The 26,378-nt window shown below is 45.4% G+C and overlaps 2 protein-coding genes across 2 annotated transcripts; one reads left to right on the top strand and one right to left on the bottom strand.

The window, feature by feature from the left end:
- RPS8 (ribosomal protein S8) lies at positions 1–4,759 on the bottom strand. The gene is made up of 6 exons (XM_082287357.1): positions 4,712–4,759; positions 3,769–3,875; positions 3,300–3,399; positions 1,763–1,938; positions 687–816; positions 1–160 (listed from the first exon to the last, which is right to left on the bottom strand). Exons 1-6 carry the CDS (start codon positions 4,713–4,715, stop codon positions 51–53), a joined length of 627 nt encoding a protein of 208 aa, XP_082143483.1. The 5' UTR covers positions 4,716–4,759; the 3' UTR covers positions 1–50.
- Positions 4,760–7,686: 2,927 nt separating this feature from the next.
- On the top strand, positions 7,687–24,415 carry KIF2C (kinesin family member 2C; the record flags this gene model as incomplete). Its single annotated transcript, XM_082286770.1, has 22 exons — positions 7,687–7,750; positions 7,836–7,930; positions 9,738–9,839; positions 10,058–10,106; positions 11,848–11,880; positions 12,738–12,863; positions 13,608–13,724; positions 14,124–14,224; positions 14,473–14,568; positions 15,563–15,617; positions 15,701–15,863; positions 16,141–16,231; positions 17,815–17,878; positions 18,972–19,063; positions 19,313–19,455; positions 20,850–21,054; positions 21,504–21,614; positions 22,136–22,203; positions 23,367–23,469; positions 23,547–23,663; positions 24,021–24,147; positions 24,339–24,415. 22 exons carry the CDS (start codon positions 7,687–7,689, stop codon positions 24,413–24,415), a joined length of 2,199 nt encoding a protein of 732 aa, XP_082142896.1.
- Positions 24,416–26,378: the final 1,963 nt, after the last annotated feature.

The raw sequence follows: 26,378 nt of genomic DNA, 5'->3' as shown, positions 1-26,378 counted from the left end.
TTATGGTAGTAGACTCTGGGTTTTATTCGTTCTCTCAGCACAACAGCTTTTCATTTGCCTTTTCTGGCCTTGATCTTCCTCAAGTAGAACTCTAATTCCTTGCCTTCCAACACGTAGCCATCAGCTCGGCCACACTGTCCAGGTCTGGAGGCAATGCAGGCTGCAAGGAGAAGTCATCCAGTTAAAGTCTGGCAATTCCCCACCCCAGTGCACACACCAAAGAACAAACACTGCACGCAGCCTCTCTGCAGCAGCACAGACGAGCAGCTCTTCAGTAACCGAGTCCCCAGTTCATGTGCATACATCAGCAGCCCCTCCTGAGGTACTGTGCTCTGGAACCTGCGCTGCTGCTCAGTCCCTAATGAAGTCCTCCTCAGATCTCCAAATGTCATCGCTCGGGTTCAGTAGCAGAACTGGACAAAGGTCTCATCACCAGAAGACTTCAGAACACTCACTCAACTATTTGCCAGAGCTTGAAACATCAAAGCTCTTAGATGCCTGCAGCACATTTTTCTGACACACACTTGCCCATTTTGCAAGTCTTGAGACCCATTTCTTTCTCAAAGCCCAAACAGGAATTACCAACTGCAGGAGCCTGGCTAGGCAGATTTCCCCATCCTGCCACAAGTGGGTTATCTCTGGAGAAGATGAAAGTACAAGTTACATTAATGCTGCCAGGGACTCACCAAGTAGCTTTCCTTGCTGGAACTGCTCCTCAAGAATACTTGCTATCTTGGCATTCTTCTTTCGCTCATCGTATTTTTTCTGGATCTTCTTTGAACGTTTCTTGTTCAGTATTTCCTCCTCTTCAGGAGTCTGAACCCAAGAGAAAAGGCAAAAAAAATTGTTAAACAAATGGCCACCTTCCACTAACACAGGTGTTTTCCACTATGATGAAGGAGACCCTTGTATTCTCAGCACTGTACTGTTTTCCAAGTCATACCTGGCCAAAGTACAAATACTTGGATCTCACAGAACCAGGTGCTGCATTTCGCTTTTGAGACCAAGAAATGAAACATTGCTAACCAGAATCACTGCTGGCAACTGAACACAATGCCCTAGGGAAGGCTGATCTCAAGTCAATGAAACTGCAAAGGTTTCCTTGGTGAATTAATACTCCTACAAAAATCAGTGAATACTCTTTCCCTCTGCAGAAATAATTAAAGTGCTTGGGTGTGGTGCAAGTCCAGGCAGACAAGTTACAAGCTCTCCCCCTGCTTCTGCACTACACAGCACTCAGATGAGAAGTGCTTTGCTTTTAATGCAAGGATTAACCTGAATGCTACATGTGGGGTTTTAAATACCTTCTAGCAGTTCAGGGTTTGATTCTTAGATGAATGGCTCAGCATAGTTTCGAGACACTTAAAAACATGCTTAAGTTTAATTAGCAATCCCCAAGCTTCTCACCAGCACAAGAACCCGACCTGCAAAGTCTTCCTCAGCATCCTAAATTGTCATCGCTCTCCCTTCAGTAGCAGAACTGGACAAAGGTATCATCATTAGAAGACAAAGATTTCGACAGGCAGGTCCTTGTGCACAAATGGGTGTAACACCTCAGGGAGAGCTCCTGGAACTGAGCACCCCATTAGGAGAGCCAGACTTATCCTGGGAACCTATGGGAACACAGCTCGGATAACCAATGCCAGCACTTCTGGGTACCCAACCCCTCTTCTGGCAGGCCCTGTCTGTTCAGGATGGGTAACTGCCCCTGGCAGGGCACACTCTGCTCTGCCAGGAGCCAGAAGCACAACCCCAGGCGTACCAGTTTGGCGCCCTTCTTGCGTCCGAGGGGCAGGGCATAGTGAGCCTCGTACCACTGCCGGTACGGGGTGCTGTCAATGAGCACGATGCAGTTCTTCACCAGGGTCTTTGTCCGCACCAGCTCGTTGTTGGAAGCGTTGTACACAACATCAATAATTCTGGTCTTGCGAGTGCAGCCTTTCAAAAGAAGAGCACGAGTTCAGACCTACAGGGATCAGACAGCTGAGTATACAGCATCTCACATATACCCTTTAAATAACTTCACACTCAACATCCCATCCAGGGTCCTCCAGCCTGCCTGGCACTGAACTAAACATAACTAAAAGATGCATCTATTTTTCATCAGTCAAACTTTCTGTTGTTAGGACAGAAATCTACACCTGGAAATTAAATCCCTCCTACATGAAAAACCAGGATCAGTGGCCTTGCTGAAACTCATCTCAAAAATATCTAAGCAATGCTAGAAAATAGAATTTCTAGACTGCAAGATCAGCAGATGCCAACTAACATTGCACACAGGGCTCAATGCTATATGCACTTCCTAGAATTACTGAATTAAGCCATACTAAGCGGGACTGCTCTGCAACACATTCCAGAAATAATTTCTCTAGGGTGAGGGTTATGAATAAACTGAGAGGGGAAGCTGGTGTTTTCACCCTTCCAAGACCCACCTGAATCATGCAGTCTTAGCTACTAGACTTGACTGTTTAGCAGTCACTTGCCCTGAAAACAGCCCTCCACATATGCAAAGGTCATGCACAAGATGGGTCTTCTCCCCTCACCGATGTACCTCGTCCCTGTCACAAGGCATGCCCAGCCTCTTCACATGTGCAATACTGACTGTAATGGCACTTTTCACTGCACAGACAGTGCTCTGAGATAACTGAAAGCACATCCTGTCCCCTCACACCACGGAGGTCACTAACCCACCACCTTCCTTACTGGTGTTTTACCGTCCTACTCAGGAACACTAACTGGGCCCAGGCTCAAGTGATAGTGTTGTCAGTTTGTAGATCAAAGAAAACCCACCTTCCTCAGGGAAAATATGAGAGATTCCCCTCTTGCTTCTAGGATTCCCACTTTTGCTCAGCAAAACAGGAATATGAAATAAATGGCACATGCTAATGTAATACTGTCCTCTGGTCAGGCCTCACAAGCATCCTCAGCACCTTTCTCTGTTGCACAGCATCACTTACCTTTCAGTAACCATATTCACTGCTGAACAAACCTGCATTTATGAAGAACTATTCATATTTAGGATTTCAGACCCTCTTCAGCCCCCCTCCCCCATAAAAAGGCAAGCATGTCATTCAGTGTAACTATGACACTCCTATCACTGTGAACTTAGTGGAAATCCAAGTCCCCTAAAGTCACATAAAGTCAAAGTTATCATCATCACCATGCATGCTGCTTCAGCTGCAAGCTCCAGGATGTTCAATCAAAGCCCACAAATCCATGCTTGCATCCCTCTACTCTGCTGCAGTACTGAAAACCAGCACAGGTTTCTCTTCCACGCAGCAGGCTCACCATGTACTTACATTCTGACCCCCAGGAGAAGTTGCCGACGTCCAACCGAAGGGCTCGGTACTTCTTATTTCCCCCACGAACCCTCACGGTATGAATCCTGCGTGGGCCAATCTGCAATCAAAAATAAACACCAGGCTGCTGATGGTGCTGCATGGCCCTCACAGGAGCCCAGCACAATCCTAACCTCGAAGGCAATGTGGTCAGTGTAACTATGACAAAGCCCAGCACCGGCAGATGCAGTAATTGACCAGAACGGTCTGTTGCATCTACCTAAGGTCAAAGCTTCATCACTCCAATTGCCTCTTACTGCAAAAATGTATCACTGCTTTCCATCAGCAGAGGGGCAAATACCACCTTTAGAGAAGCAGTGTTAGATATTCAACCCCACACCACAGAGCATGCATTTAAACCTTTAACAGCACAAGAACAGCAACTCGAGTTTGAAAACACAGTTCTGACCACCCTCACCCAATCACTCACCTTAGTGTTGGCGGGAGGTCGCCCTAACTCATACTTCCTCTTCTTATGGTAGGGCTTCCTCTTGCCCCCAGTCTTGCGACGCTTATGCCAGTTGTCCCTGGAGATACCTGAACGGAGAGCAGTGTGGTCAGAGGGTGGGACGAACCCGCCTGGCTGCAGCAGCAGGGCACGGCTCTGAGTCCTCAGCTCTCCAAGGTTGGTATCCGCACAGTGCACTCAGCCTTATGCAGCAGTTAGAGAAGCTTCATCATTGATACTCAGATCTGCCCCGAACACATCCCTTCCAGCAGAGCTGTATAAAGAACACAGACCCCTCTTCTGTGTCTTCTTTGGGAAGCTGCCTCCCAACGTACCTCGCGTGCTGGGCACTCTCTGCCCGATGCCGATCTCACAGGCACACTACAGCAGTCATCCTACGCTACTGGCAGGATGTGGTGGGTCTGCTATAGGAAGGGACCCCCATCCCCCCTGTCCGCTGAGTCCCTACGGAAGACACCCCAAATCAACTCAGCCTGCTAGGCCCCCAACGGGGACCATCCCTGCACAACACGCCACCTCCCGCAAGGGCACAAGCCGCCAACTTGTTAAGTGTTACACAGTGCCAGCCCGCACCCCTCCTGCTGAGTTCACTGGACGCTGTTCCACCTCACCCGCATCTGCTCATCTGCAGCAGACACCAAGAGCAAGCCCAGCGCTCGGGATCTGCAGGAAATCAAGGCACACCGAGACGAAGCCGCCCGCCCCCATCATCCACCAGCCGCCATGTTGGGCCCGCTCACCCTCCCCCCGCCAGCGGCTCGGCACTACCGCAGCCGCCCCCGATGGAAGACGGCGCAGGCCAGCGGCAGTCCCCGCTGCCACCCGGTGAGGGACTGGGGCGGATGCGGCAGCGCAGCGGGGGGATGGCGGCGGATGTCGGCAGGCCCCGGGTCTCTCCACTCACCCATGGTGCGGCACCGGCGCAAAGAGGCGGGGCGGAAGCTCGCGGGGCGGCTTGGCGGGGCGAGCTCTCGCGAGGCGGTGACGTCACCACGCCGCCAGCGCGAGGCGCGCGCCGTTGCCTGGAAACGCGGCGGCGCCGAGGGGAGGCAGTGGGCAATGGCGGCGGCCTGCGGGGGCGGCTCTGCCCGCGGGCCCCGAACGAAGTGGGCATTGTCGGGGGTCTGTCTGGCGCAGGCCCGTCCTTCCTGCCCCGCGGGTCACCGCGCGAACGCCTCCGGACAGGGCCCAGGGCCCGGCGTCCCACGGCGGGGCCGAGGGAGCGCAACAGCCCTCGCGCACATGAGCTGCGTGTCGTGATAGCGTCATAATCATTTGCATGCTCGATGTGCACCGCTGGGTTCATTAGCATATCCTGCATTAGTATTCAGATTTATTGCCTTACCCAGTGTGCCTCGCGCGTCGGCGGGACGGCCCCGGTCGCGCTTTCAGCCCCTGTTCCCGGGACTTCTGCGTCCGGGCGCGGGCTGGATCCATGTCCCTGCCACGGGAACAGGCCGGGGCGGCGGGAGAGCCGATGGAGACGCCCCATAGTCGCCGTGTCCTAGAGAGAGACAGCGGAGGGACGGCATATGCGCGAGGAAGAATGGTGGCATACTCTGGTTTCTCTTCAGATCGTATAAATCTTTCGCCTTTTACTAAAGATTTCCGTGGAGAGGAACAGGCACGAGTGTCGAGAAATTTTTTGAGGCTCCATTTCGGTGGAGCTATCTCTTTTCTGGTTCAAAAATAGAAGAAAATTAAGAGTTCCTGAGGGGTGTGGGTGTTGTCCATAGACAGCGGAGGGAGCTGTCATCGGGGAGGTCGTGTAAAAAGTAGGAAACCTTGGTAATTGGATCATCCACGATGGGTCTGTGTCCAGATTTCAAGGGTAGATTATAACAACTGGCTGGACGGGCGCGGCCAGGATGCTGTGGCCATTGACACTATGTCTACATGGACACAGGTGACAAAGGCGGTGCCTCAGGGCTGTGTCTTGGGGCTGGAGCTTTTAGTATCTTTATCAAGGACACAGACAGTGGGAGTTGAGTGCACCCGCAGCCAGTTTGCAAGGTGAGTGGTGTGGGTGACATACCTGAAGGACAGGGTGCCATCCGGGGCACAAGAACCTCATGAATTTCAACAAGTCCAAGTGCCCCGTGTTGCCTCTGGGTCTGGACAATCCCAGACATGAGAAGAACTGGAGAACACAGACTGGAAAACTCACTGAGAGCAGCTCTGCTGAGAAGGAATTGGGGGTTCTTAGGGGTGAAAAGCTGGACATGAGCCAACAGTGAGAAAGCCAACTGCATCCTGGGCAGCAGGTCAGGGGAGGCAATTCTGCCCTTTCACTGCTGAATCCAGCTCTCTGGTCCCCAATACAGGAAAGACATGGATCTGTTGGAGCAAATCCAGAAGAAGCTATGAAGATAGTCAGAGGGCTGGAGCCTCTCTCCTGTGAAGATAGGCTGATAGAGCTGGGGTTGTTGAACCTGGAAAAGGCTCTGGAGAGATCTTATTGAGGCCTTCCAATACTTAGAGGGGGCCTATAAAAAAGAGAGAATGACTTTTTACAAAGGCATGTAGTGATAGGGCAAGAGAGAACGTTTTAAAATTAAAAGAGGAGAGATTTAGACTGAATATTTGAAAGGAATTCTTTATTGTGAGGGTGGCGAGGCGCTGGAACAGGTTGCCCAGGGAAGCTGTGCCTGCCCTATCCCTGGAAGTGCTCAAGACCAGGTTGGATGGGGCTTTGGAGTGATCTGGTCTAGTAGGAGGTGTGCCTAATCATGGCACAGGGATGGGAACGAGATGATCTTTAGGGCCCCTTCCAACCCAGACCATTCTATGATTCTATTTTATTTTCCTTACAGTTTTTAATTTAATACTATTTTATTTTAATTGTTAAACTCCTTAGTCTCAACCCGTGAGTTTCTCATTTTTACCCTTCCCGCGGGGTGGGGGCAGTGAGCGAGGGGCCCCACGGTGCCCAGCTGGGGTTAAACCACGATGGGAACCCGCGAGCCCTGTTGAGGTTGAGGACCGGGACCGGCCCCAGCCCCGAGCGCCCGGCGGAGCTGAGTCCGCCCCGCCCCGTCACCGGCCTGATTTGCATACCCAGGCTGCCCCGCGGTCCCGCCGGTGTCCGGTCCCGCTGCTGTCCAGCGCTGCGGCCGCTGCCCCGCCGGGCTATGAGGGCTGCCCGGCGTATGCGCTCCCCGGGGCCGGACCGGGGATGCGGAGCCGGGAACAACAAACGGGCCGAGTGTCGCCCTGACTGCGGGAGGGTGGAGCAGACGGCGGCTATGTCGGGGAGGGAGGAGGTGGTATACTCTGGTTTCTCTTCAGATCGTATAAATCTTTCGCCTTTTACTAAAGATTTCCGTGGAGAGGAACAGGCACGAGTGTCGAGAAATTTTTTGAGGCTCTATTTCGGTAGAGCTACATTTGTTGCAGTTTAAAAACAGCCGAAATTCCATGTGTTCACTGGAGATGTTGTTCAGTGCTATAGAACCAATTGCGTGCGTGTTCCGATAGCACTCACGCTTGTCTACTTTCTGCGGGGTCTCCACTCGTTCCACCGGCCCCGAGGCTGGTCTGTCCGACCGCGGTTGGGGCATCCCGCAGTCCTTCCCGGGACCGCCGTCCCCGCCCGCTCCAAGCCGCAACTCACGCAGCAGGGCCGACCGCCCCGACCGCCCTTCCCCGGGAGCCGCAGTCCTGCCCGCGCCCAAGGGACTACATCTCCCGGCAGACCTCGCGCCCCACAGCCTACGACAATCCCGGGATTGCCGTGGGGGCGGGGCCTGCCGGGAGATGTAGTCCCGCTGCGACTCCCGGCAGCCCTCGCGGCACGCCGGCGCGCGGGGTTTAAACCGGCGGCGGTTGCCGGGCGGGTGTTTCGCTGCTGGGGTGGGACGTGGTTCCTGTGCCCGTGCCATGGAGTCCGGCCTCTACCGCAACGTCCACCCTGGCGTCGTCATTAACATCCAGCGGAGCAATGGTGAGGAGTGGGGAACGGGGAGTTTGCAGAGTCCCGGCCGCGGCGTGGGGCGGCCAGGTTGGGGCTCAATGCCGACTTTTTCCAGGCTTAATCCATAAGGCAACGGTGAAGGTGGTGAACGTGGAGCACTCCTGCGTGACCGTGGAGTGGTCTGAGGGCAGCGCCACCAAAGGCAAGGAGGTGGGTGAGAGCTGCTCGCGGCCCCTTCTTCCCCGGGTGCTCCAACGCTCCCGGGCCCTGGCGGGATGTGCCCCGGGAAGCCCGAGGCTCGTCAGGAGCGGCGCAGCTCTTCTGCCCCGCTGGATTGGCAGTGCTCGTCCCGCGCTGCTGCAGCTCGCTCTGCGCTCTCCTTGTTTTATACATAATGAAAGCAATGCCCCATATGCACTAAGGTAAGGTGTGAGAGCTGCAGTGCCGAAGCTGCACCTTTTGCCTTCCAGAAGGGATCAAGGAGGTGTTGGGCCTCTTGCACTGTTGACTGCTGATGCTGAATGTCCCAAGGTTCTAGTTTTCCAGCTCTTTGGGCTGTTTGTTGGCTTTCCATGTCTTTTACTATGGCCTTCAGGCTTTCCTTAAAATCTGTTACTAATAAGGTGCTGTGTTAACAGGGCTGGGTTTGATTTCCTGAGTCTCTGCACCAATATAACATAAATACAGTGTGAGATGGGATGGGAGAGAGGAGAGTCTGGGGCATTTGAGGCTGATGTGGCTGAAATCCTGTCACTTAAAAAAGTCTCTGTCACTGAGCAAAAGTACTTGTCCTTCTGGTGTCTCTAGAAACGTGCAGACTCTGGATTTCAGTGAAAATCTTAGAAGTTGCCATTGGCTGGTTGTTTGAAACCAAATCTTACTCTGTGCATGTGCCTGCTGCATTCAAATATATAAAAAAAAATACATGTTCAGATATAATTTCTGGCTAAGTTGCTTGCATGTGTCAAGATGTTAAATCTTTAGGAAGATACTTCAAAATCCAGCAGTTTTCTTATGTGCTTATGTATATATACTATGTGCTTACACATATATATATTGTCCACATACCTGTTTCTGAGCTAATTCACTTTCCAATTAGCTGCTAACCAATTCCATATGAATTAGACTTCACAGATTATTTCGCTTATGCTAGAAAGTGGTATTTTCACATTTTAGAGAGGTTCACCTACTTGCTTTCTTCTGTTTTCATGGACTCTTATTTAAATAATTCCAAAGTTAATTGAGAACCAAAGAACTTCCTGGTGGTGCTTGTGTTGCCTTGTTAGGTTGCAATTCCAGTTGCAAGCTGCTGTGATAGTGGAATTTTTGTGTATAGGTGCTTCCAATCTCTTCATCAGAGATAGTTTTGAAAAACAGAACAGAGACTGCGTTTCTGTATTTGTGCTCGAGCCTGCCCTATCCCTGGCTTTGCCAGGGTGCCCCATCGTGTGGCAGGATTATAATTTCACAGGAGGGTCAGTCAGGAAGTGATAGCTGACCTCAGGTGAAATCATTTGCAGTAGTAAGTGAAGATACAGCTGAGTTAAGTTATGGATTAAATGCTGAATCCTTCATTTCTCAGATTCTAAGCAGCTATTTGACGTTTATTTCGGTAAGCACAATTGCACAGTAAACACTTAATGCTCTCCTAGCACAGAAGCCACAGAGCTGCTGAGATTTACTAAGATTAGCAGTGAGAGATTAGAGCAGGGGATGCCAAATGGGCTGTGCCCTTCTCTTCAGAAGTGCTCTATGGCACCTGCAGAGCTGTGTGGTGTTTGGCAGATGACGGTAAATGGCTTAACTAGCACATTTTGTCTGGTGTATTTAGATGTACCAGACTGTTCAAATGGAATAGGAACTACTGTTTTACTCTTCCAAGCAATTTTAATGTAACATTTAGCAGGCAGTGGGTCAGGTTTGTTTGCCTTCACTGAAAGTCCAGATTAGGAAAAAACAATTCCTAAGTGGTAGCAGCAATATTCCACTATGTAAAATTCTGCCTTTGCTCTTGCAGGTTGATATTAATGATGTGATTGCAATAAATCCTGAATTATTAGAACTACCTGCTGCTGATGTGAAAGAGAATGTTCCTTTGCAAGACAATGTAACTTTACAGGTAAGTGCTTTAAAGTAGTTCAGTTTTTTCTAAGGTACTAAAGCATAGGTTTGTTATATATAATACTCTTAGTCTTAAAGTTTGAGATCTCTACTTGTCTTTTCTGTCTCATAGTTAAACTTCGGTCAGAAATTCTTGTTGTATTGATGGTGCCCTGAAGAGCAGTGCTAGGTGTTTGCTGCTTACTGCAATTGTTTACAGCATTCCTTGTTTTTCAGAAACAGAAGCGTAGAACAACACTTTCAAAAATTCCTGCTCCTCGGGAAGGTGAGAAAGTGTTTGGGTTTTTTTTTCCTCTGCTATACACTTGTGGAACTGTGCTGGCCTGTCATTGTAGCTATAATATTCTACTTTAGTACATCATAAGGCTGCTCATTCAGGCAGTGCTAACAAAGAGGATACTGTTTCATACCAATAGTTTGGACTCCTGAGGGCAGAAAGTTTCCTAACAGGTTGCTGTCCTGCTACTGTGAGCTGGGGTTTGTGGATGTGTTCTCCTCTTCTGCTGTAGTTCTTCCCTGCTTTAAATGTCACTAGGCAGTTGCTGTTGTAGTGAGTTTTAAAGTTCTGTATGGAGTTCTGCAAATGCCACAAACAACAGAAGTTAAGTGGCAGTTATTAAGATTAAAAGTGTCAAAATGAGAGTGGAAAGGACAAGAAAGAAATAGCAGTGACAAATGTATGTCTCGTCATCAAGCAGTCTCCCTAGACAATAAGTAGATCTTTATGCTTGGAGACGTTTTCAGAGCAGGCAGCCAAAGTGCCAGCTGGTGTGCCCAGCTCCCTGATTGCATGTCAGTACAATGTGTTGAGCAAAGCCAGAAGAGTAGATAGAGATGTCAGTGTGGGATTGCTAAGAAATTGTTCTTCCTGAGGTGTCAGGAGTTAGAAAATGCCTATTGTCTACCTTCTTTTAGCTTTATTAGCTGACTCTTTATGCTGTTTGAATTGCAAATAGCAGCATTACAGGTCTATTTGTCTATCACTGTGTGATGCTGAGCTTGAATCATTACTAATTTAATGATTCTCTTAAAGTGCATAGTTAGCCAAAACCTGTGCTTCTCCATGCAATTGAGCTGTAAACAAAACATCTGGGCTTGTCTACCCTCTTCTGTTGCATGCAATGCAAGACAGGGAAGCTGGTCCCAGAAGACAACAGTACAAATTGCCTGGCACCAGAGAGGCAGGAGTTGTCCAAGAATCTTAAAGTGTAAGAAATTGTTCTGTACTAGAGTATCCTGATCTTTCTCAAATTCAGAGAACTCCATAAATTTTGTGAACTGACAAGCAAAATGATGTGGTAAAATTATAACTGTCTATATATAGGTCTGTTAATAGAACTGGATAGCCAGCTGGAAAACACAAGGTGTGTTAATCCTGTCACTGGTTGATGGAAAGATGTCCTTGCAGAGGTCACAGCTCTCCTGAAGTATAGAATCTAATTGTATGTCTGAAATATCTGTTGCCTGTCCTACTGGCACAGTCTTGTCCCTGAAGACCTCCTCAGAGCTTAAGAGAAGCAGTGTTCTCAGTATTCATCAAATAATTTCTGTTGTTATAATTAGCTAAAGCCCAGGAGTGTCAGGGCATCTGTCCTGTTGCAAACTCTGTGCTGCACCAATTAGAAAGCTAACATTGGCTTCAGACTTGTTCTTAGACTAAACAAATTAAAGAAGATCAGAAGGTGTCTGTCTCCATCTTAAGGAAAGGAGAGAAGTAGAAGCAGTGCTTTCAGAATTAAGAAATAGATACTGCCTCAATCCCACAAATCAATAGGAAGTTTTGAGGATGCTGAATATCCTCACATACAAGAATCATTGAATGAAACCCATTTACATGAAGTGAATCCTCCAGTTAATCTCCTTGTCCAGGAGCACCAGTATTTATAGAAACAGTGCTGCTGAGTGTGAGATGAGATCAGGTCTGGACATGTGTGACAAGAGAAAAGGGAATAAAATGCCCTTTTTGAGTATAATGAAACTGATGCTTTTTGTTTCTAAAATTGCAGCAGTCACCTCTGCACATGAGCAGAAGATTCAAGGTAAAGAGTTAACAGGCAGGGGCACTGAATTTTGGGTATGGTTCTAAGGAATTTGATTCAGAATTGAAATGAACCTTTGGTCTTCAATAGATCTGGTGTCTTTTGAAATAATAGTGATTCATTCTGGATAAATTCTAATAATTGCTAGTCATGAGAGGTGAAGGGAGTTCTAGCTTGCACATCACAACTTTCTTTTTCATATCAGATTTGCTTTTTTTAAACCTATTGAGGTAAACATTCCAATCCTTCCCCTAGGAAGCTTTGCAAAGGAATTGATCTCAGTGAAAGAAATACCTTGGCATATGAAAATGGAGACTGCCTACAAAGGGACTTTTTTCAAAGACTTGCTGTTGTGATTATACAGGGTCTTTTCACTGAATGTAGTGCCATGGAGCTCCCAGCCTACTGTGCACCACACACAGCCTGTGTGTGGGTGCCCTCATGGTGGGTGGGCACAATGCTGCCCATGGCCATTTGCCAGGCTGCAGTACCCTTGTCACCATCAAAGAGTTAATTCAAACAGCCCTGCAAGTGTGAAGCTTTGGAGGTTTTAGCAATTCTCTAACTTGAAACTTCCTCCTTCCTAGGTATTAAGGTGCTGTAACTGCCATATCCTTATGTGAATCCTTAGTGGTATCTGAAAGAAATTCACTGGAATTGCAAATCTGGAATGAAGTGTTTGCTTTTCTGTAGTGCTGTGTTTATTGATCACTTTTCACCCATATGCATTGCTTTGTCCTGCACTTTGCTGATCGGAAAGATTCTTTTAACCATACTTTGTTCTCCACTGCTCTGTACTTTGTGAGCAATTGATTAATTGCAAGTGTCTGAGTGTCTCTGGATTCCTGTTTCCAAAGCTGTGCGTGGCCGTTCCAGGATGACTGCTATCACAGAATCCCAGTGCAGCTTCCCAGTGCAGGAAAATGAGATGGCAGTAGATCCCTGCACTTCTTTGCAATCCAGAAAATATTTGTCACTTCCTGGTGAGTGGAGAAACATTCCAGTGAATTCTTAATGTGAAACAATTTTCACTTTGTGTGCATGTAATTATTCAAACTGCAAATCCTAGTGGGAGAGCAACCTGAACTCTTTCATAGATAAAATGAGAGACCTAGAGGTCTGCCACTCTGCAAATATCCAGAGCTCCTACCTGAAGTGTTTTCCAAAGGACTTTGGAAACAATGTTGTGCATAATGATGTATTTTCTTATCCAGAGAGCTGTGGTTGTGCATGTTAGGTGGATATGGTAGCTGCTTAATGCCATAAAGTGGTGTTCATGGGGCTAGAGTGGGAAGAGAAGTGCCTTAACACTGCAGACAACACACCCTGTAACTATACTGGTAATAGTTTTACCTATACAGGTTGAGTAAAGAAAGAACTTGAGCCTTCTTGAATTACAAAATTGTAGTTATTTATTTTACCAGGCCACTCTATGAATAGCTGAGGGCATGCCTTGCATGTTAAGTTCTACAAAAACACTGAAATAAGAAGCTTGATAATAAACTTTTGTCTAGTTGTTTTGGCCTTGATTTGCAGCATTGCATAAAAGTTGGTGATTGGCAAAGGATTTAAAAGTTTACTTGGACATTTACCACAGGTTTTAGATTGTTCTATCTCCTGCTGCAGGAGTTGAGCGATGCCTCTGGTCTGTGAGGCTTTAGAAATTACAAAATTATTCTTGATCTCTGCAATCTAATTATTGGTTTTGGTCTGGCTTCTTTCTGCAGCTGGCCAAACCAGGGCTAGTGGGCTGGGTTGTGTTACAGAAGCCTCACTATCAAGTGTAACTGGAAATACAGAGAGTCATCTGCCTGCTGCTAGAAAGTGCTCTTCAGACAGCCCAGGTACCAGAGAGCAGTGGATAAAAACTGACTCATCAGTCAGCAATGAATCACTGTGATTGCTGCTTTGTACACTCAGAAACTAAAGCTTTGAAAAGGTGACTTTGGCAGCAAGACAGAATATCTTGATCAATTTTTATTAGAGATGTGTAATTCTGTTATAGTGGTATTGCCTCAGAAATGCTGCCTTTGCTTTAGGGTGGTAGCGTGACTTCAGAGGCAGTTTCTGTGACAAATCTGGTTTGGGAAGGAAGTGCTGCAAAATTAATGGCCATCCTTCTGAAGGTGATTGTTTCCTGTATGAGCTAGTCTGTCAGCAACCTGGAAAAGTTGAAATGTTTGTCTTGTGCTTAAAACCTAGTATGAAAATTTAATCCAAGGAACTGTTTTCATTCTATCTAGTTCGAAGAAGATCTAACATTGTGAAAGAGATGGAGAAAATGAGAAACAAGAGAGAAGAAAAGAGAGCTCAAATTAGTGAAATCAGGATAAAACGAGCACAGGTGGAGTACTCTACAATACACCTCTAAGGGGAAATTCTGTAGGACACTGTACAACAGTAGTTGAAAACAAAACATAGTTTGGACAGTTCTTAGAAAGCTGTACATAAAGGTGGATTGATTCTGGTTTCAGAAAGTTCTGAATGTTGTAAAATGCTTTTAATTGTACACAGCTGCTTATTTAACAGGTTCTGGGGCCTTTTTTGCTGTAACAGATCAATTACATTCACATCCATGGTTTTTCCATGCAGGAGTTTGACAGCACCTGTCCAAACTGGGAGTTTGCACGTATGATCAAGGAATTCAGAGAAACGTTAAACTGCCAGCCAATATCTATAAGTGATCCAGTAAGTAAATACTGAGGCTACTAACTGCAGCCTGTAGATAGACTTCTCTATTTTGTATTGAAAATGTTGACATCAAGCAGTTGGTGCATCACTGCACCTTGGAAGTTGTCTGAGCACATTGTGAGCTTGAGGCAGCTGGTGGTATCCGTGAGGTCACTTGCCTTCCCTATTTAGGGCTAAGCTGTCTTGTTTTAGTTTGCATGTGTCACTAGTGAAGAGCCTGTGGTTCAACAATTAACATGCAATGATGTGTGATCATCAGTGTTTTTCAGTTTTAGTGGCACAGCCATTGTTGTAGAAATAGGTATAATTTAAAATGGACTGTTGACCTATTACAGAATATGTTAATATAAGTAGGTTATATGGATTTTAAATACCTCAAAAAGTGGAGGAGCAAAAGTAGAGGTTAAAAACTAGAGAACCCTGGCTCGGTCAGTACCCTGAGCCATTAAAAACCACAGTGTACATATCACTGTGTGACAGGAGAAGAGCTTGTTACCTTTGCCTTCTGTCTCACCCAATGGCATATGCACTTCCCAGCTCATCTGATGTGTAGCTGTGCTGCACAAATAGCTAAACTTGCTGCATCAGTAAAGAACTCCAGATCACAAAAACCTCTGGGGTAAATGACAGTATTAATTTGCCTGATTAATTATTTGACCATAGCTGCAGCATTGATATTGTAAGTTTTGTTGGAAAGCTGGCTGAGGACTACACTTTTTACTATTTCTGGTACAGAGTACTTGGGGCACTTTCTATAGCATTGCAGCATTTTCACCTGATATGTTGGAGAATGCTACATAAAGGTAAATTATTTGTAGTGTTGCTTTTTCACTGAATGCACTTTAAGATTGACATCCCTGCATGAGTGGGTTGGCTCAGAAGCAACTGATCAGCGTATAGAAAAATGGATGTGAGGGAGCATCTGATCTCTCTGTAATAAAGAGTGAGTGTAACTGGAAGATAATTACGTATTTTCTTACTTTTCTCTTAGATAGAAGAGCACAGGATTTGTGTCTGTGTGAGAAAGCGCCCTCTCAATAGGCAAGGTGAGTGTACTGACCAAACAGCTGTCTTGAACAGTTTGACTTTGTTCATTTTTGTTAAAACTGAGGGTCTTTTCTGTCAACAGAACTTCTCAAAAAGGAATGTGATGTGGTTACTGTTCCAAGCAAGTATGTCCTGATGGTGCATGAGCCAAAGCAGAAAGTGGACCTAACAAAATACCTTGAAACCCAAACATTTAGATTTGACTTTTCATTTGATGAAACTTCTTCAAATGAAATGGTGTACAGGTAATGCTTGCTGCCCACTGGGAATGACTTTCAGATAAAAGCATGCAGCTATGGCTAGATGGCATCTAAGCTTAAAGAAACTGTTACCTGAAATAAGTATTAAAATCCTTCTTGGAGGAAGCCAAAGGACTGAAAAGTCTCAAGCTTATTTTTGGCATGGCCTTGCTGATTGCCTATGGATTTGCTTTTGTTTTAGTTTTTTTTCCTTAAAACTGATGATGATGAAGCAGGGTATGAAATATTTGCCTTAACTAGTTTTTATCTGTTGAATATTCAGATTCACTGCTAGACCTCTTGTAGAGACCATCTTTGAGGGTGGGAAGGCGACATGCTTTGCGTATGGCCAGACAGGCAGTGGCAAGACACATGTAAGTTTTTCCCCAGGGTCTCAAATTTTCTAGCTTTGATCAAGTATTTCAAAGCTCCCTGATGTTTGAGCATGAGTAGGATTGTGTAAGAAGTTTGGACCTTGGTTTTATTGTCTTAAAGCTAATACTTTGTAAGATGTTATCTCTTTTTCTGTAGCTATATGTACCAGTGGGTTTCCTTCGAGGTTGTCAGGAAAAGTGTACTAAAATCCCCCATAGGTGGCTTTTCAAAGATTGAGGATGTCCTGACATGTCAGTTTTAGTCATGACTATTCCTTGCCTCAAATGCCTGTTGCTGTTTAACTCCTGACTGAAAAGTGGGGCTGTTAGCCTCCATCTGAGACAAAGGCGACTGTCTATCCTGTGTTTTGAGCTTGGAGACACTCCAAAGACTTCAGCAATTATATAAGAATACCCCTCTTGATGCACATAAATACTTAAGTGATCTGGTATTGTTTGTGAAGTGGGTGAGTTAGCGTGTTTGCTTTCTAACCACTCCTTCCAGTCTAACAGCTGCAGTTTCAAGAGTTGTGAAAATTGTTTTCTGTCTCAAAAGATAAAGCTTGCTCTAAATTTTCAACAGCTGTGTTGTCTTTAACTTTCTTCTTCTGGGAACTATGGGGAAGAATCCTCACAGCATGATAGTGGAGCCAAATGTGCTGTTCTGATCCGCAAGAAGTGCTTGCTTCAAACCACAGTGATCTGCACTGGGCTGGGCTAACTCACTGCTTTGAGTAATCAGAGTTGTTGCTGTCATTCAGTGTCAGAGGCAAGTTTTAGGCTAGCACCTTTTATCTTAAGTGTTATATAGTGAGCTGTAGATCTCTTCCAGTAATCCAGACAGAAAGTTGGAAGTTGATAGAAGTTTGAACACAGGCTGCTTTCATTGCACTGGGAAGGGCAGAGAAACCTGCTTATCTGAGCATCATTGCAGCTGTGGAATACAGCTGTGATGCACTAAAATCATAGGTGAAGTTACTTTCCCTTCCCAGTCCTAGCGGACAACTAGGACAGCAAGGACAACAGCTGTACCTTGAGACTGGAGTGCTGCACATTAAATTCTGGTAGATCGAGATATGTCATGGGATTGAGCTGTGTTTTAAATAACAGTGGTAGAGCAAGTCACTAGGATCACACTAACTGAAAATTTTGTTGTGATTAAAGATACTTTGGTCAAAGGAGTTAAAGGTATTGTCTGCTCTAAATTTGTATTTTCATGTCATGTTAACTTTTCCAAGTAGCAGCAAAAATGTTATTCAACCTAGACCCTAACAAATGAAGCTTTATCTCTTCTGACCAGAGGCAGTTTGGTTGTACTGTCAATGCCATACATTTTCCTTGGAGGAAAAACTGCTTTGACTCTGCACACCAGAGCCTTACAGGCATTCAGCTGTTGCTTTGTGTAGGCCAGATCTTCTTTCTGAACTGATAGGGAATCTGCAAACTAATTTGGCACTGTGTTCCAGTAATCTCACTGGCATTTGGGCTTATCTATGGGAACTTCCTAGTCTGTTTTTGGGACCAAGATCAGATAGGCTGACTTGTTGGTGCCATGCCTGACCTCTGGCCTTTTCTCTTCACAGACTATGGGTGGAGACTTCTCTGGGAGAACCCAGAATGCCTCAAAGGGCATATATGCTTTTGCCTGTAAGTTGATTCTCCTATAGATACAAAAGTCAAATTAATGCTTGTTGTTCTTAACTAGAGAAGATATGGTTTTGTATGGTTATTTTAAACATGTCCAGTAGAAGATACATAAAGTAATTGTGTTTTCAATAATAAGAGCTGGTGTTTGCAGGAGGTATGATTGTTTTTTTTATTCATTTAACAAAATATTTTTCCTCCACCAGAAGATATTTTTTTATGATGCAAAGAGATGACACATTTTCTAATTAGGCATTTGCTGGGCAGAATAATTTCATTTTGATTCTTCTGCTTTGCTTTTGTCTCAGACATATCTGAGTACAACACAACTCTACCCATTTTTGATATAAAACTTATGTGAAATACATGCATGTGATGTATGCATTGTGTTTCTTCCTATAAGCCTTAAATGCAAAAAAAACCTCGCATGTCCAAAATTATTTCAGAAAATGGATGCTTAGAAGCCCCTTCTTAATAGAATGCCTGGAAAGTACTATGAAACCCAACCTTTACCTTCCCTTTAGAAAGACACAGTGTGAAACTAGTCTGCAGCAAGGCAGCTGAACCAGGAACAACTGTTGGCTGATCTCTGAAAAATAGTTATGACTGGCCCTGAAGGAGTCTTTGCTTTTCAGCTCAGCTTCAAAGTCTGGAGCTTAATTGTGAAAAGCTGTGCTGGATCCAGCCACAGGCTCAACTAATCTGGTATATTGTCTCCAAACCGCAGCAATGCAGATGGTCAGGGATGTGTGTTTTCTAGACTTTCTGCAAGATGCACTTGAAATGCAAACACGTGACTTTTTCAGGCCTGTCCAGAACAATAGAGGATCCCAGTGTTCCCTCAGAGCAGTAAGGATTGTTGTCTGTGGGTGACATTAGCAGTTGAAACTTCTGTATTCCCCTGTTTTCAGTCCCTGGATAAGGATTCTGCTGAATCTGTTCTCCAGATGGTAGCACAGCACTGATTGTTAGCATTTGTTTGGATAACTGTCACTCAGTGCTAGACACTGCCTTATAGCTGTGCAGTGTTTGAAAGTAGATCAAGTAGCAACTAGAAAGTGTTTTAAACCAGTTAACTTCTGTCTTTCCTCACTAGCACAAGATGTATTCCTCCTCCTAAATCAGCCCAGGTACAGGAGTCAGAATCTGGAAGTCTATGTGACTTTCTTTGAAATATACAATGGAAAGGTATGATTTTTTTTTTTTTTAATTTTCAAATCTTGACCTGATTTCTTTGGTTGAATATTTCATAAGTAGCTGAGTCACACTTAATACTTTAGATCGTTCTATGTATTTTGTTTTTATTGGTGTGTTTGGAATTGAATTGAAAGTCTGTGTTAAAGATGCTGTTTCTATATAGCTTTGTATAAAGACAGGGAAAAATACTTACAAGGAGTCCCTGTTCAGGTTTGCCTCAATCTTGTTGCCTAAATATAGGTGTTTGACCTCTTGAATAAGAAGGCCAAGCTTCGAGTCCTGGAGGATGGCAAGCAACAGGTCCAGGTGGTTGGTCTCCAAGAGAAACCAGTTGGCTGTGCTGAGGATGTCATCAGAATGATCACGACTGGCAGTGCCTGCAGGTTTGGTGCCTTAAAACATTTAAGAAGGTCATGTCCTGTGGCATCTCCATGTTTAGAAAAACATATATGATGCCTGTAGCTGGTGCTTTGAGATTTAAACAGAAGCTTGTTGTTCCCAGTAAAGGCACTGAGCAGCACCTCTGCATGAATACCACAAAGTGGTTACTCAACAAAAGACTAGATGGGATGGGTTCAGCCTGCCTTCCATAGAAAACGTCAGAGCTCCCCGTTCATGTGTCCTCATGGAACTCCAATAAGAGAAACCATTCACATGAGGAGATGGCTGCCTTGGAGCTTTCTAGAAGTATCAGCTAGTTTACAGGAATACAAACAGCTCCATGTGGGCTTGTAGGATCAGGGAACAGCAGTTGGTAAGAACCATAGTTGCAAAAATGGTTTGGCTTAACTGCAGGCAGATGAGTTATTCCAATGGCAACAAAAATACTGTATGTGGTTCAGGAATCTTGTCTAAAGAATCCTTGAAAGCAGGTGCCAAGGGACAGCTGTAGGCTTGGCGCATCATCCTGGCAGGAAAGGCTGTGGTAGGGGCAGCTCTGGCATCATACTGGTGTCTTTGATTGGGAGCTAAAATCTATATTACCAAGTGTTACCTGCTTCAGTTAAGTTGCAACTGCTGTGGAAATGTTAATAGGCAAATGAGAGCTCCTTGGCTTCTGTACTGCACTGTGTGGGCAAATATGTTCATCCTAAAAGCTTATTCAGTGTTCTGTGCATCCTTTTTTGGCTGGCAATTTAGCTAAGAACTGTTTTAACTTTTCAGGCTACTCCCTCCTTTTTAACCAGTAGTGGGTGGAACAATGAACCTGCCAGCATTCTCAGGGAATAATTGACAGTGAAGGTCACAGGGAGGTTTAAATTGAAAGATATCACTCTGTGCCTTGCAGTGATGGGGCAGGTGCAGCTGCACAGCAGAGGTGAAGTGCCAAGGCAGCTTGGCTGGAGAAAGGGATTTACCATGATTGTAATGTGCTAGCACAGCTAATGCTGTTTAGTGGGGAGCTTGGCTGAGCTTACTGTATAATGGCAGATGCATTAGGAAAATGACGTGTGGCATGCTGAAGGTGTGACTTCCAGCTCAAGTCCATGTGAGGCCTTAGCACTCAGAAAGGCATTCCAGTGTAGGCTGGCTAAGTTGATCCAGGCAGCTTGAATAGTCTTAAATCTCTATAAGCAGGGTGCAGCTTCATATTTTTCACAAGTAGTTCTGTGCTCTTATATCAGCAGCAATTCCATAATTCACACAAACTCAGAGTATTAATGTGCAGGATAAACCCTAGGAGATTAATTGAATGGCTACAAGTCTTGTCTAGTGCTGTCAGGACCTGTTGTCTTCTGTGACACTTTTCTAAAGCTTGTTTGCATCTTTGCTGTAGGACATCTGGGCAGACTTTTGCAAATGCCAGCTCTTCACGCTCACACGCCTGCTTCCAAATCATACTGCGCCGAAGAGGACAAATGATTGGCAAGTTTTCCTTGGTGGACCTGGCAGGAAATGAAAGGGGTGCAGACACATCTAGTGCTGATCGGCAGACACGGATGGAAGGTGCTGAAATCAATAAGAGCTTGCTGGCTTTGAAGGTGAGCTACAGCTCATGGAGCAGAGTGATAATCCACATGTGGATTCTGTTCAACTCTGGGGTTATCTGTTCTGTTTCTTTCCAGTACAAGGAAAAAACAACTGAAGAAGTACTAGTTTAGGATGTGAGCAACCTAAGAATAGATACTTCCATTTAGAATGTTTCCAGGACAGTAGTGCAGTCTTGTCAGGACAGACACTGGTATAGCTATTTCAAGCTTCATTCAAGTTGATCTTGTTTTTTGTGGGGGTTTTATGACATATGATGACTACACCTACTGCCCTGTGACAGTCAAATACCCAGAGTATATTTTAAAGACTAAGAGCTTAGAGCAATACATGTGACCATTCTTCAGCCTGTTGGGTTTACCAGCAGTTGGTGGTTGATAGCTTGCAGGGGTGTTTGAAGAGAGATGCCGATACTGCATTCACAAGACTTGTCATTTCGTAGGAGTGCATCCGAGCTTTAGGACAGAACAAGTCTCACACCCCTTTTCGGGAGAGCAAGCTGACCCAGGTGCTAAGAGACTCTTTCATAGGAGCAAACTCAAGGACCTGCATGGTGAGTATGCACATGTCAAACCCAATGCTTAGGTTCTATAATTTGACCAAATAGCTGCATGTTCCTCTAGAGAGAGGGGGTTTTGATGTCAGAAAGCTTCAGATCTTTTAAAAAAAAAAAAAAACAAAAAAACAAAAACCCAACCAACCAAAAAACCCCATTTACCTCATGGAAACTTGCCCATGGTGAGTGAGATAATAAATTGGTGAGTTATGCCCAGCTCCAGTAGAAGCAGGGCTGTGGAAGTCTTTTTAATACAGTGAATCTGTGAGAGCTTGGTGTGCTCTCAAAGGGCTTTGCTTTCTGTGGATGGTGAGGCACAGCAGGTCCACACAAAGCCAGTAGAAAATTGGATACAGGGATGCTGGCATGTCCCACAGAATCCATAAAGAAAAATGGACTTGACTGTCTCAACTCCAACCCTTTGTCCTCAAATGTCCCACCTGTGTGGTGAGATCTGTAGGACCATTAACAAGCAAAAGTCAAGATAGGAGTCACTAAGGTTTCTTTTGTGTTTGCAGATAGCAATGATTTCTCCAGGCATGAGTTCGTGTGAGTACACCTTAAACACACTGAGATACGCTGACAGGTAATGGCCTTTCTGACCTGGGGATTCTAATCTTATTGTAAAAAGGTGTTTTAGCTGCTTTTACTCTGACCTTTGGAACCTCAGGTTCTCTTGTATTGTTTGTATTGGCAACCTGGAGGTTGGTTGTTAGGAGCAAAGTATCTTAGAGCTGTCATATGAAACTAACCTGGGTGTTCTGTGTGAGGCATAATAGAGATGATGCAAACCCATGAGTAATATCTCTTTTCCTCAAAGGAATCTCCTCTCATGCTAGACTTCAGACTGGCCTGGTTCTTGTAGGGAGTTTATCCTGTCCTGAATGGTTGCCTCCGTGCCTTTTACTTTTTGTAGTACTTTGTTGACCCATCTGTAAGGGTGTGCTAAGAGTGTGTCACAAATGAGTGTTTTAGGTCACTCATAGAATCACTGGCAAAGGTATCAGCAAAAACAGGTTTAAAATTAAATGAAAGACAGAGTTTGTTGTCAAGGTTCACTCTACTACTTACTAGGTGGTTAAAGCACACAGAGAAAAATTTGACTAAAATCAGTCTATCTAAAACCAAAATCAACCTAATATTATCTACCTGAAAGCCTGAAAAATGGAAAAAGGGGTAAGGATGAAAAGGAATAAGGGAGACCCTCCCCTTGAGTCACAAGATTAATGTGACCCCCTTGACCCCCCACTAGACCGATGGTTTAGGCCTAAAGATTTTAACTGCACCTAATCTGTAGCCTAATTTAAATAATTTAACATAAGATTCTATTGAATTTACTATAAGCACAAAGTATCTCACTTACAGGCCTAACTTACTTACAAATCCAACAGATTTAAGAATCTAAGAGAGCAACCTTCATATAGCCTAGCCACACACACAGAGACCTGAGGAACTATGTGCAAGGTTATATGTACCACCCACAGCTCAGGTGATGTGAGTGTAACTGCCAGAGTGGCTCCTGGATGCCCGGACAGGAAAGTTTCCTTAACACAAACATCTCCTGGCTTTCCTTCCCACAGTCTTCAGGGGCTTCTGCCCACGTAATGGGGATGGTAATTGTGCCACTTTTGAAGTGCAGCTGATTGATTGTTTCTTGCTGAGCACTGATTGATTGCAGTAGCTGCTTTGTGATGCTGTAGCCAAGAAACTGACGAAGATGAATTTGAGTGACAAATCTTCTTGTTGCAGAGTGAAAGAGCTCAGCCCTCATGATGGATGTAGTGACACACAGAGTCAGATGGAGACTGAGGAGACAGAGACCAGTATAGAAGGCTCAGGTCTTCAATTCAATGTATGTGTGTGCAGTGGGCTAAACAGAACTCAAAGCTGGGAACAACTTGCTGTTCTTACCTGGGCTGTTTCTTGCAGTTCTCCAAGGATGAAGAGGAAGAACTCTCTCCCCACATGTTCAGCTATCGAGAGGTTATGACTCAAATTAGTGAATGGGAGGAGAAAGTTGTAGAACAGCTCAGAGAACTGAGACAGGTATGGGGAAGCAGCAAACCCAGCCCAGACTGCCTTCTATATGTTGATAGCAGCTTGCTTTGTCTGAGCCAAGTGTGGCTGGGGAGGCAACAATGCAAGATGTACTGGTGGTGTTACTTTTTCCTCACTGCCAACTTTTTCCTGTAGTTTCTGGCTCAGCTGGTTAAACTGGGGCATTCCAGTGCTTTTGCCAGTTCCTTTTCCCCTCCAAATAGCAACCTCTACTTGCTGCTAATGAGCACTGACTGCTCCTGGTCTGTAGAAGCTCAGCTATGTTGATTAGATTGCCAGATTTGAAGAAACTAATTGAATTTCCAGAAAGTCCATTTCTCATCACTGTTATCCTTGTAAATACAGAGAATGACGACTGAACTTGACTACCTCTTGGGAACTGCAGAGAAACCAGACTATGATCTTGAGACCTTTGTGGCCAGAGCTAAGTACTTTGTAGAGGACAGCTCAAGAAATTTCCTCAGTGTCAGAGGTATGTTAGACCCTGTATCTGACTAGCACTGTTACTAAGGCTTTTCCAACGACTTGAAAGTAATGCCAGCATACCTGGGGGGGTTTGAGTACCCAGTCCTGCACAGCTCTGAAGTCTGCTGAGAGCGACAGCTGGGCTGGAAAATTCAGCTTCCAGATCAGTCACCCTGTTGCTCTTATCTTTCTTTACAGAAACACTGGATGCCCTGGGGACAGCCATGCAACTGGAGGAGCAAGCCAGCAAGCAGATAAGCTGGCAGAGGCCTTAGTTATTACAGCAAAACCTGGTTCACAAGCAATCTTGCATGCACTTGTCTTGTCTTTCATGTTCATCAGTGGTTTGTATCACTCCTGTTTTAAATGTGGTAGTGTCTGCAGGTCACATGCCCAAGGGCAGTGAACACAGCAGCCTTTTTCTTCATGGCCTGTATCAGGGTACTCAGCAAAGTGCTAAAATGCACCCACTGCAATGCTCGCGTAGGGGGCCTGAGAGTCTGTAGTCTCTGCCTGAGATGTCTGGCATCTGGCCCTTTGCTAGTGACAATGGTCTCCCCTAACAGAACTAAATACATATGTATAGTATATAACCTTTTCCAGATGTGCTTGAAACATTGCAAAACTGTTGCAAGTTTTGCTTTTCTAGAAAGAAAGTGGACTATGTGATTGTAAAATCCAGTATTTTAAGAAGTTGAATAAATAAATGTTGTTGGATCTAGTTACCTGTCCTATAAAAAATATTTATTGCTGATTTTGGTAAAGTCTAACAGCTCCTAAAGACTGGCTCATTGTTGGTAGGGAGGCTGATTTCTTGGATGAAGTTTCTTTTCAAAATCTTTATACTTGTAAAGTTTACATAAAAATCACTCAAAATACATTTTGTCTCTTAATTTTGAGATCCTGCTGGGATCCCCTGACAAGGGGGAAGCTGGCTTAGGTGCAGCTATCTGCTGCCATGGCCCTTGTGTGCAGCCTGGGTTCAGATCGTCCTGCTCACCCTGTTGTCTGGGAAAGAGCAGGTTCAGGGCAGGAACAGTTGTGAGGGATGTGCTGGTGCCTGCTCTTTCTTATTTGTTCAGCTCAGTTCAGCATTTGTCTTCAAAAGCACAAAATAGTTGTGTGGGCTCTGGGTTCAGCAACACAGGAGCCAGCTATGCAAACATCAAATCACAAAGGGATCCTTCTACCCTTACTCCCTCTTTTCTTAGAGTTGCCTTCTCCCTCTGAAAGTCAAGGCTCTAATTTAAGTGACAATGCCCCCCTAGCTCAGCACCTCCTGTCTATGGACTGCATCATTGCTGTGTGTCTGGGGATGCCAACTCTTGTGGAGGTCAGTTATTCAGCCTGGATGGGATCAACTTTTGTGTGCCATGTTTCAGGGTTGGCCTGGGAATTACAGCAAAAGATCTTTGAGGGATGGGAGTAGACATTAGTCACAAGCACCTAAAGAAGGGATACTTCAGCCCAGGCACAATCCTCCTCCACAGCTGGGGCACTTTGTACTCAACAGTTTAGGTTCTGGGAGCAGAGTGGGGCTGAGCATTCTGAGTGTTTCTGAACTGTCAAAGCTGACTTGTACCTGGGCTCTGCCTGCATCATACTAAGATAGCACAGCCAGAGTAAAAGGGCTGTTATGCCCTAAGTCTAGACAAAAGCAAGACACTCCTGTTCTGCTTCAGGTGTTATCTTGGATTATCCAGCCTTTCCCTGGGCAAGGAACAAAGTATTGCCCACTACCTTCCATCTGTGGACCTAACAATGCTTGTTTTCCATATATCCACCCTAGGAGTTGGAGACCTGGTCTGCAGGCCATCAGCTCCTACCCTGGATGGGGGAAGAAGTACACAATGACCTGAGTCTGGGCCTCTTGGTGTAATTGCAATGGAAAATGCTGTGTTCCTGTCCTGCCCTTGTAGCACCAACAGACACGAGAGTCCCAAAACAAACAAGGAATGTTCAGCTGTGCATGGATTAACAATCATTTAACAGTGGGGCTTGCTGAGAACCAACTGTTTAATAGTCAGCGGGAGCTTCCTGGTGTATGTTAAAGTCTGGCAAGTTTCTTGTGTGACCATAAAAACCCCAGGACTCAAACATCACCACACTTCCTTCTGAGAGGGTGTCACTGGAAAACTCCTCAGGTTTGTCTTCCTACCCACCAAGCATTTTCTGTCATCTGCTTCTGCAGAAAAAGTGTTCTGACAGCACTATCTTGTGGACAGTGCAGGAAATTCA

This window comes from Coloeus monedula, assembly GCF_965178545.1.
Source record: "Coloeus monedula genome assembly, chromosome: 9".
In the NCBI taxonomy this organism is placed as follows: domain Eukaryota; kingdom Metazoa; phylum Chordata; class Aves; order Passeriformes; family Corvidae; genus Coloeus; species Coloeus monedula.
Note: the sequence above shows the minus strand (reverse complement) of the source record. Positions and strands in the feature narration are given on the sequence as shown.